Source organism: Bactrocera tryoni, chromosome 2 (genome assembly GCF_016617805.1).
Source record: "Bactrocera tryoni isolate S06 chromosome 2, CSIRO_BtryS06_freeze2, whole genome shotgun sequence".
NCBI classification, from domain to species: Eukaryota; Metazoa; Arthropoda; class Insecta; order Diptera; family Tephritidae; genus Bactrocera; species Bactrocera tryoni.
In genome coordinates this window covers 52,214,777-52,226,943 of record NC_052500.1, presented here as the reverse complement: position 1 = coordinate 52,226,943, position 12,167 = coordinate 52,214,777, and the positions used below count along the sequence as shown (strand labels likewise).

General features: G+C 34.9%; 1 protein-coding gene across 2 annotated transcripts in view; it reads left to right on the top strand.

Moving 5' to 3' along the window:
• The window catches only part of LOC120769367 (neural cell adhesion molecule 1-B), a 138,987-nt gene that overhangs the window by 106,183 nt on the left and 20,637 nt on the right, over nucleotides 1–12,167 (top strand). For both annotated transcript variants that reach the window (XM_040096330.1, XM_040096328.1), the window contains exons 11-14: nucleotides 714–816; nucleotides 2,866–2,977; nucleotides 4,565–4,646; nucleotides 6,038–6,179. In XM_040096330.1, coding sequence (XP_039952264.1) covers nucleotides 714–816; nucleotides 2,866–2,977; nucleotides 4,565–4,646; nucleotides 6,038–6,179 — 439 coding nt within the window. The remainder of the gene's footprint in view (nucleotides 1–713; nucleotides 817–2,865; nucleotides 2,978–4,564; nucleotides 4,647–6,037; nucleotides 6,180–12,167) is intronic.

The following is a 12,167-nucleotide window of genomic DNA, read 5'->3' as shown; positions in this document are numbered from 1 at the left end:
GTTACAATTAAAAAATGAAAGTATACACCAGTAATTCATGGACCATTGACGATTAAGCAAAAACATGGGTGGCGAAATCATTCCAATAGCGTTCGAGTAGATCGAAAAAAAATATTTTGTTGCGGTCTATAAAGAAGACAAATTGATTGATGTTGTATTCGCAAAAAATTTAAGAATTAAAGAGCATCAAATGAAAATAGAATGTCCCAAATACAAAAGACGGTTCGGATTCTTTCAAAGTATTCTCAATGTTTTTGCTGAAGAGGAAAAGATGACAAACGAAGTGCACGCGAAAAGCTCAGTATTTGGAGGAAGCAAATATTGTATAATTGTTGCACTGAATACTAGATTAAATAATTGCTTTTGAGTAGGCGCGAAAATCTTAGAAAAGATTTAGTGTTACAGTCGAATCAACGCAAGCATGACCTCCCCCTTTCAATTTTGCTGTTTGCTTAAAGCGAACGCCATTTAAGCTTTCATCAAAGAAAACTTAATCAAATAAGCATTTGCTACTTAAAGCACTTTCCGTAACTCATACAAAACTTGCCAAATTACAACTACGTTATCTAACACGCTCTTGTAGCTGGAAATCTCACATCTTGCCATTACGTCGACAAACATGCTTTGAATCTTAAGCAATAAGACACACACGCTCTTTCATTAATTGAGTTAAACTTTTTCTTGTTTCCTTTCTAATTTCCTTATTCCCATAGACACACCTGTTTGCAAGCATTTGGATCGTGTCATACTAATTGGCGCCTCAAAGGATGAAACTGTCGAAGTCACGTGTGAAATACAAGCGGATCCGCCCCCCAGGTAAGTGTACGTCAACCACATCGACAATGCCTATGTATAATCAAGCACAGTGTAACCCGTTCATCAATGTCAGCTTTTTGAGTGAAACAAGTAGAATGAGTTACGTAGGATTTGTGACGGGGGTTCAGCATTGAGGATTGAGAGAGTTGCCAGGCCAAATAGGCAGGCATGTAGGCACAACAATCATATAAATTAGCAAAAATTGTTTGTGTTTACTCATGCTGGTGCTTTGTATTGTGGAGTCGCACATAGCGTAGTGTAGAGGAATTGTTTTGTGTGCCGGGGCAGGCGGCAGAAACAGTTGTTGAAGCGACAATCGCACCTGTGTGCGGGTGTTGAGTGTGAAACTTTTACTTCCTGCTTGTTACGTTGCCAACTAAACTTTGTCTCATTAAAGCTTACACGTGTACACATTTGATATGCGAATGTATGTGTGCTTGTGTTTGCCGGCATTTCAGTGGGGTTGTCGTGCGGTGCGCCTACGAAGAGCTATAGCCGGAAACAAATAGTAATTAATTTTCGCTGTCCAATTGCTTTGCCGCACACAAATACCTATGAGCTCTAATTGAATGAATGAATGAATGGATGAATGGAAGAAGGAACGCGTCAACCACATACAACCACACTACCTATAAGGACGGGTCTCCTTACCACTTCACTAAGTTCGATTGTTATTTAAGATCTGTATAAGGAAGCGGAATGTGCTTGGATGAGGCAGTTCTAGAGCTCATTCATCATTTGTAATTGGGTGTAGACATTTTGGGCCCAGTGTCAAAATGAAGTGTTCACCTATGTGTGTAAGTATTTATGGACTGTGCGACACCTAACTAAGCAATTCGTCAAAATACTCACTGCGTACGATTGGGGAGTGTAGTGAACCAGGGAAATTACATAGTGGGCGGCGGCAAATGCTAACCCCTATTCCAGTTATTGTGGCAACTACCACTGCAGGGCATTAATACACATACATACATACTATATATTCTAAAATATGTGCGTTTTGTTCTACCTACAAACGGGGGCTGTCCGACATGTACTTAGCCTCGGCGTAAGATGATGAAGTAAGAAAGAAATATGTTGTTAGTAGTACATTCTTGCCGTTTATTCACAAAATTTTGAGGCGGATCGTTGTAATAGTTTAGTTTTGAAAGCTTGCGGAAGTGTGGGCGTCCATGGACCTTAGATATTATCGATCATTCGTTGCTAGTGGATTTGGAGATTCTTAAGCCTGAGGCCGCATCACTGCAGTGTTTGACGATGGTTAAACAAAATCTAAAGGAGCTTACAGTTAATTTCTTCAGAGTAGTTGAAATATTGATAGAGTTCTGCAAGTAAGAGCACAAAAAAGAAAGCGCTGATTATCCTATCAGCCGGAAACGGGATGGCTACCGTTTTTGGGGAATCACAAGTTATGATCTACATTAACTAACTCAAGCACTTTTACTATTATTGGGCCGGTTTTCACGTGTCACCGCCACCGGTATGGAAAATTTGGTCGAATGAGGCTAAGAACTGCTGACTCAAACATAGGTTGCTCCAGACTGAGTCCACTATGACTTCATTTTTTTTACAATCTTGAAAAAATTATTGTCGGCCACCAATTTGTGTCGAATGAAAAAGTTATCGGAAGCCTATTTGACGACCTTCAGAAAATTTTTTTTTAGGCAAATTGAATCAGTCAGTTAATCGATGGTTTAGGCACTTCAAAAGCTTAAAATCGTCATCGTCAATTACTTATCGCACCGCCCTCGTCCTAACATATAAACATTTATAGTCATAGAGACTGTCATAATTAATGGCGCACAATCCGTTGCCTTTAGGTGATTTATAAATTAAAGTTTGTTATAATTAGCTAATGTCATAAATTAATTAGCTGAAGTGTTACTTTGACATTAAACAGGGGCCATAAAATATTTTTGAGATATTGCTGTACAAATTTCGGCAATTAATTTCAGTTATTTAACACGATTTTATCGCACAAGACGAATCATGTGGGAATTTGTGTTAACTTTTTTCATAAATTATTAAACACTTACGCATTTCTTGCAGAACTTTTCGTTGGAAGTTCAACAATTCGGGTGAAACATTGGATGTTGGCAGTGAACGATTTAGCGTAAATGACAGCAGAAGTGTGCTCAAGTACACACCGATATCGGACCAGGTAAGTAAAGGGTGGTTGCTAATAAATTTATTTAAGTTTTACCTTTTTTGTAGAAGTGAATAAGTTCGACCATGTGACGGCCTCTTCATAAAGCATATTTTTAATTAACAGAGGGCATTCTAGTCAGTGATAACGATAACTTAGATTTTATTTTGTATACACCTAACTTTTTGAAGACTGTCCCAATCTCATATCAAAATTTAATTGAAATCCAGGCTACACCACTCGAATGACATCCACCACTTAAAAGTATAGTCAGATCCTCTCTGTTTGTTTAAGAGCCTAAGATATTGAGAAGAATTATTTAACGTTTTGCATTTCGTCTTGGAAGCGCACCAACCTTTAAGAGGTTAAACTAGTCCAAGACCATTAAAAGATTTATATTACAAATTACATATGTTGAAAGTAAGGAAAATGGAATCAAAAATTTTTATTAAACATTTAAAAAAATTCTAGATATTCTGATACAAAGTAAGGGCTACTGGGCCAAACTTCGAATTCAAATTTTCTAAAAAGTTCTGGATGAGCGATGGAGATTCTAGGAACTAAGAATATTAAAAAAAAACGATCATATCTCACATAGCCTGTTAATAAAAATAAAAGCGCATGCACTTTAGCTTAACCTCACTTTTTCACAAAATGGCGTATTTTTAAAATACTTACATTTTTGGCCGAAAACTTAGCATTCAATTTTGTATAGAAAAAAGTATAAATAACCTAGCATCATTATGAAGGATATACGTAGTATAGAAATAGAAAATTTTTGTCTTTTTGAGGCTAGACAAATATGTCAAAGATTCTTAAATTTGGTTTTTATTTTTTCTTCCCAAAATAATCGTTATATTTAAATTTTTCTATTACAAAAGACGAGTTATTTGATAATGGTTATTTAATACCTACTCATCATACAACGGTTATGTGTTGATGAAAAAGTATAACTTAGCGTGAGAGTATTAGTTGTCAAGACAAAACAAAAAATCGTTCACATTTTACTAGATAATGATACTGAGAAGCCGCTTCGAAGTAACCGATTTCGAAAGAATCGTGTTCAAAGTTTTACGGCTGAGTCTGGACGACACGAACGCTCCAATACTACAAAGAATGAGAAAGGGGTACCATTTTCCTTACGATTCGATCGATTGAATAATGGTTTTAGGTCTCTATAGTGCTTTTGGACAAACAATTCTTTTGTTGAAAGCCTAAAAGCGCGCAAACAACGGTAGAAGTTGTTTGAAAATGTCAGTAATGGAAGGCTTTTATAAAATATACCGTAATTCTTGATATGCAATCTTAAGTATTCAGTAACAAAAATTTAAAAATCAAACTTGGAAATTTCAGAAATTATGGTCTTTAGGGGGAATTTGTGAATGTATAAGTCAGTTAAAAAATATTAAAATATCAATCTAGACGCTCATTGTAATTTAGAGTTTGAGGAAACTTGTTTTGTCAAGTTTCCAAGGTAGTTTGAGAGAAAACAAATAAAATCGCTAAAAACTTAGTTTTTATAAATACCATATGAATCAATATTACAATATATACTTTTCCTTATTTATTAAATTCCTGTGTTTGCTGCATCTTTGTTTTCAGGATTACGGCACTCTATCCTGTTGGGCTTCCAATGAAGTTGGTACACAAAATCAGCCTTGTCTGTTTCAAGTAGTGCTGGCGGGTAAGTAAAAAATTCCGTAGTATAAACATTATTAAAGAAATCCAGAAGGTAATGTGAATTCGCTCACTTGTGAGCTTCTGTCTAAAGAGGGAAAGAATGGCTGAAATAAAAAGAGATATTTCGACAGTTTTCAAACATTAATTTTTGGAACTGCGCTTAACAGAAGCGTACATTAGTTCGTGCTGTCATGAGTGAAAGATGGTTTTTCTTATAAAGAAAAACAAAAGTCTTGCAGTTCTCCAGCAAGTCACGACTACCGAAACTACAATACAAGTTCATTGAATTAATTAGCGTGAAAAATAATACAGCTTACAACTCATAAGGTCTTTGCAAAGGAAAGAGAAGAACGCACAAACGTGCACAAGGGTTTCGTTTAGAAATGTCAATTGGGCCTCGTAGAAACCCCGATAACTTTACAGAAATCTCTGGTAACGCTACTGGGTAACTAACTGGATAGTCGCTTCTTTTACGATATAGTGTATTAAAATCTTGTACTCTATGTTATTGAATTATAGTCATGATTCTTTTGTCTTTCTGAAGTAAATATATACATATGACAAGATATTAATAAATTTACATATATTTTTTACCTTCGGGATGAATTTGTAGTAGTCAAATATGAATACTGCAAATACTCAATTAACAAAATAATTACTATGAGAAGTAATCTTAGTAATACCTTTCAACTGCCTTTATTCATACCATTAAATATAAATTCTCAAATATATATCTTTTGTTTTACAATTATTATAATGGGTTGACAAAAAAGTCTTGCCGTATTTTTATTGATTTTTTTTTTATTGAAATTGAAATGAATTTTTGATGACTCTTGCCCAGCTCTTGACCGATGCTACTGTTGCTACTATGCCAGTCTTTTTCGACCAATGCAGCGATTTTATCGCAATTTTCGACGACAGGCCTTCCGGAGCGTGGCGCATCTTCGACCACCTCTACACCAGAACGAAAACGTTGAAGCCATCGTTGTGCGGTAGAAATGGAAACTGTATCGGGTCCATAAACTGCACAAATTTTATTGGCGGCTTGAGATGCATTTTTGCCTTTATCGTAGTAGTACTGTAAAATATGCCGTATTTTCTCTTTATTTTGCTCCATGTTTGCGACGCTATAAGTCACTAACGACTTAAAAGAAACAACAATCAATCAAACACGTGTTAGCGCGTGAAATGAGCTTTCCAAAGAGTTATAGCATGATCCGATGCGACGAATAAAACTAGAACTACGCGCTTTTAGCGCCAACTAGCGAAAATACCGCAAAACTTTTTTGACAACCTATTATATTTATATCATTACTAACTACCAGTAGATCTATGTATAGCGTGAAGGCTGACCAGACTAATTCATATAATTATATATTTTCTTTGTTCTTCCAGCCCTGCCCAATGGCGTTTCAAATTGCTCCATCGTTAATCGCACGGATGTCAGTGTCGACATTCAATGCATTCCCGGCTATGATGGTGGATTACCACAGATTTTCGTACTCGAGATGTTCTCTGCCCGCACAGGACTAACAAGGTAAGTGAAAGTGACTGTATAAATTATGTTCTGACAAACATTAAAAATATTTCTAAATACAGAAACTAATTGCACCATTTATACGAAGAACAGAGTGAAAGCCAACCGACTGCAGTTGTCAAATTATATTTGTCATCTTATTTAATGCAATCTGCGTCAGTTGTAACTTAGTGCTATATATTTCTGTTAGAGAGACGGCAAAGACAGCTAGCATTTGCTTTAAATTATTGAATGGTTTGCCCTTAATAGCCTCTTTGTCAGCAGTTTACTTTAATAATATAAGGTGATTTACCTAATATTTGCGAAATTTGTTTCTCGAAAAGTTCAACACAATTTAAAAACTGTCAAATAAGATATGAAAGATGACTAAATAAGTAAATAACGCAGTTAAAAGTAATTGTCATTCATCGGTTCATTTATTTCAGCGTTATCTAGCTAAGTGAAAATTAGATTATAGTTGTCGCTATAGTTTTTTCTGGAATTTAAGAGTTATTAATGGAATACTTTTGACATTTGTCAGCAGTAATTTGCTAAGTACTATTTATATTGAGTTTATTATATGTGACCTGGTCTACGGAAAGGGGGCTTAGGTGTCAAGAAATCAATTTTCACTTTTTAGTTGACGAAACGAGTTGTTTATTTTTAACAGCTGTTTCCCAGAAAACTAGTTTTCGCACGTTAGCTCCCTTTTCGTAGACCAGGTCACATATACAAAAATAAAAATAAAGCAAACGTTATTACTTTGAACCAAGAAGATTTTATTTAAGTATATATTTTTATATAAATACAAGTATATTTACATATTAACTTAATCCCAATGGATTCAAAATATCCTAAATATTTGAAATTTTGATTTCTTTAAATTCTGGATTTTCCAACAAACACCTTATCTGCTTGTTTTAGGCATATTATTTTCATATAGTCGTAAAAATGTCAAAACCCCGAGGAAATGAAGAAAATAATGCTATAAAAATTTACGACTTTTATATGTTCTTGTTTACATAGATGCGCACATACAATCATATATGTATGTACGTTATAGACCCATGTGGATATGCATAAATGACAACATTGTTGGGACAGGTCTCAATGCTAGAAATATAATACATAGTGTGGGTAAAGGGTGAAGTTATACCCGCGTGTGCGTCTAGTGAACATGTTTGTGGATAAGTGTGTGAATATTTCTGTGTATGTGTACATATTTCTGTTTGTGTGGATTTTTAAATTTGAGCCTACTGTGTTTGCATAAACAATTTTATGTATGGTATTTTGAAAATCTTACAAAGCTGCGGCATATACATGTAATGTAACTGTTGTGCTATGAACATACATATGTATGCATGCACGAATTAACAACACGCTACACAAGTAAGAGCTTACAATGTGACACTTTCCTGCTTTGCTTTGTACTCGTTCGTATATATTTCTTTGCAATTTTGAGCAAAATATTGGGTAGTCGAACAAGTCTTTTCGTATAGTGTCAACGGATGTCGTTGCAGTCGTATATCTCCAGTGCTATCAATCATATTGGGTCATACCATATATTGTTGGAAAGATGAGACTTTAAGCTTCACCAAAAAGGTACTATATATTCGGGGAAGTTGAAAAAAGGTTCCATCTGTTCCAAAATGAGTGAAAATAATGAAGAAAATATATTTCTATATAGCTATATTTTGAAATTTTTGTATAAAAAAGGAAGAATGCCAGTCAAGCCACCAAAGAAACTTGGGAAGATTGCGGAGACGATGCAGTATCAGTTCGTGTCGCACAACGATGGCTCGCTTGCTTCCGTTCTACAAATTTTGAAATTTCGATTTACACTGTTGGAATACTGTCTCTGGCGGAAAAATGGCAAAAAGTGGTTGACCAAAATGGCACAAATTTGTTTATTTATTTATTATTATAAATATAAAAGAAAATAAGTTAAAGTTTGATTAGAAATACGAAAAGACTTTTTCGACTACCAATATTACTGAAAAAACTTAGAACTTCGAATCATTCAACAGGACAGAATCGGAGCTATCCAATAAGTTGGGTCTCCCTGTGTGTACAAGAATATTGATTTTGATTATAAATCTTATTTATGAATCGGAGCTTCTCACTACCTTATACATGTCTTTAAGGAATGAAGATTAGTTCCTTTAATAATTATTAACCAATATTTCTTTGAACACAGAGGATCTTATATTCTGAGACTCTTTCATTGTTTTTAGTGAGAAGAATATGTCTTTTCTATTATATTCACACTTTAACAGTCAATTGAGAGATTTCCGTTGTCTTTTGGACTTCAACAAACCTCTATGGTCTTCAAACAAAGTTAATATGGTTTAATTTTTTTTACGAGATAAAAGGGTCTTATTTCTTACTAGTCAGCTTGCGACTTTAACATTAACTTTAATTTAGGATTATTTACTACCATTCGCACTTCAATACGCTATAAAAACGCATTGTATTGTAAGCGTCTGGGTTGTGGTAAAACTGAAGACATCATCAGGAAAACGTAACCTTTGTTGAGAATTGGAATTAAGATATATTAGTATATGTATGCTGTCTTTGATAATTCCGGATTAGAGAACAAAAACAAATTTTATGCATCAAAGATTGGTTTTTTTTTTTTTTCAAAATATTCTCTGCATACGTTTGCATTAGTTGAACCAATTTCCGAGTAACTTTTTCCACTTTGATTGAGGTATCTCCAAAACCTGTGTTCTGAACGCATAAAACGCTACTTCAGCTATCGAAGAATGCTGACCTATTGGTTTATCTTTTTCGAACGAAAATAAAAAGCAGGCATTCGGTGAGAAGTCAGGATTAATACGGTGGATGACTTTTCAAACGGATGTCTTGGGTACTCAAAATGCAGTGGTTTCAGTCGATATGAAAGAGTTTGCATTGTCATGGTGAAGAGTGATCCGTCTTCGGCGGTTTTCCTGATTTCTTGAAAGACTTTGCAATATATCCAGTTCACAGTATCCAAAAAAAAAAAAAAAACAATCAGGCGACCTTTAGCTTGGAAGTGCTTTGTGTCCGAATAACTTTCATTTTGAAATCTTTGCTTGTCAAAATCACTTAAGATGGTTTAATAATACTCGTATATGGTATACTCCTAATATACTACTGTGAGCAAAAAATAGTGAGACTTTGGTCATAGTTAGAAAATTCTTAATTTAATCTTCAAAATCTATATCGTCCCCCCTCTAAGTATTCTCTCTTGGATCCAATACACTTGTGCCAACGTTTTTTCCATTTTCAAGACAGTTATTAAAGTCAACTCCCTGAATAGTCTTCAATGCGCGTGGCGATTCACATTTAATTTCTTCAAGTCGGTTTCCCCGGAGCGGTCGTTTGAGTGTGTTGATACCCATAAGTCACACGGAGCTAAATCAGACGAGAGCGCTGGTTGCGGAGTGATACTGGTTGAACATTTGGCGAAAGTCTCACGAAGAATCAGTTGAGTTTTCCGAATTGCAAATGACACAAAGCCCTCAAATAGTGTTCCTTCTTGTCAGTTTGGTCGGTCGGTAGGAATTGAGACCACACCTCGATAATCAAAGAAAAATATCATCATAACCTTGATTTTTTACTTGCTGACAGCCTCGGCTCACACTTACACATGACAAACAATTATCACCGAATGCCTTTTCCAACATTTTGAACCTTTCGGCACCAGAAATTTGATTTCGTACACAACATTTAATGGAACTTCTTTGTTGATTAATTTCACTCATCGTAACAATCGGCGGAAATGCACTTTATGTACTTCAGAAAGGCAAGCGTATACTACACACTAATGATTATTTTGATGTGACATTTGGCACAGATGTCAGTGACCCTCTCATACCAACTTAAAAATATTTCGACAAATGGATTTTCGCGCAAAATTTAGATTAAAGAGTCTGACTAGTTTTTTATCTATAGTGGTATGTACGTCTGCATAAGTAAATACCAAAGATTGCTCAATATTTTTAATAAGATATAGTTGTTAAACTGAATAATTATTCATAACACTGTATGTCAAGATTTGTCTAAGTAAAACACTTAGATGTAACGTACATACTTGAATACATATGTACATATGTACATATATGTATATGTACATTCTTTCTGAGACCATTTTGGATAATATAAATTTTTCTATCAAGAAACACAAATGTATTTGAAGAGATGAAAAAATGAAAAAACGCACCACATGCTTTTTCAATTCGCTCGCTCCCAATATCCTAGGAAAAACACTCACGCTTGGTGAGTAGTACAGAGAAATTGATGTGCTCTTCTGCATGAATGCGCAGATGCATGGTATGCGTGCAGATTCTTTCTTCAATTTGGCTTGAGGTACAATTTTCCTTGTTGGCAGTGCGTGCGCGTGTGTGTGTGTGCGCATCCTATATTTAAGCCTAGTCAAGTCGATACGTTCGGGCTATGTTTGAGTTACCGTTGATTCGGTTTTAGCACAGTTCTGTATTGAACGCCTGTTGGCTTTTCCAACTGCTTTGATGCTGGCATTGCGTGTGTTTGTGTGTGGGTGTGTGTGTATGTGTGTTGGTTGTACGACGCCAAATACAATAATCAAATTCAAATTGAGGTCATGATTGAAAAGACATTAAGGGAAGCTGGGTTGACTGGTTGCTTTGGCGTATGGTCGATTGGCGAACGCACCATTTGTTTGATTGGTTGTTCATTTCAGCTGCTGGTTGCCTTGCTCGCTTTCCGGCTGATTGTATGGGTCCTGGCGGTTATGGACATTCAATGCAAATGCCAAGGTATACTGGCCTTGTGCATATGCGTGTGTGTAATCGGGAATTAAGAGTCCTTTTTCGTACGTATGTGCGAGCTGGCTGCTTTTATGGGTTTGGGCATTGTACGTTTCTACTCACATGGAGAGAGAATATCTCATGTGGGTTTCCGAGTTTCAGCAGAACGACTTCATGATGCCAAAATACTAGGTTTAGTAACAGTTGTTTCAACTTTTTTTTTATTAGAGACAATTTTTCTTCGGTAAAGATTTTTTTCATATGTTTATGAATTTATGCATTGTAAATGATAATATCTGTTCTGAACTACAATTTCTAAGATGTCTTCAAAGCCTCCAAAAAGCAAGCATGAATTTCAGGTAATTTTTAAAGTATCGTAAAAAAAAGGCAGTTAATATTTTTAGTGTCCATTATTTTATTAATTATTTGTTAATTTTAGAAGAGTACAGAAACTTAAAAACTAAAAAAAAGTTAAAAATTTCAAAAATTATGAGCTGACGAAGTGGGGGGTCTCTAAAAATTTCCACGTATCTGAAACCAAAAAAAAAAGATTATTAATCTAGAATAATGTCGCAATGGCCGGAACTACGGAAAAGTGGGAACAATTTTTTTCACCAAATGGCGACTGCCTTTTGGATCACTTTTTCTGAATATTTCGAATTTTTTAAAAATAATAAAAATAAAAATTTGGGGATGGGGCTAGTTCCAACCATAGACAAGCCTATAAAGAAGACTCCACAAAAATTTCAAGTAAATCGGTCCAGTAGAACCTGAGAAATCGTGGTTATCGTTCCGAAAAAGTCAGTTTTGAGAAAAACGCGTTTAAAGTTTCGCGTAAAGTTTTTTGCAGTCTAAATCTAAGGCCGAACCAGTTTGGATGCCGGGTCAGAAAAATGCCTATATCTCCGAAAATAATTTGAATTTTGAAAAATCCTCTTGTACACATATTTTTGAATGGTTTAACTGAAAATATAAAAAAAAAATTGATTTTCTTAAATTTCTAGATCAGAATACCCCCTTAAATTGCTTTGTAAACTTTCAGAGTAAGTTATGTGCTTTTATAAAAATTCATTAATTTTTTGGAGGGTCACAACTTATTTTATCATCATCTTTTTCACCCACTCAAAATTTTCACACAAGAATTTTAGTAAGAAGAGAAGTCATTTGAATATTTAGTGAATTCCTTAGAAAGTTAATAATAATTTTAAATTATTTGTAAAGATTCAGGATGTAAAAG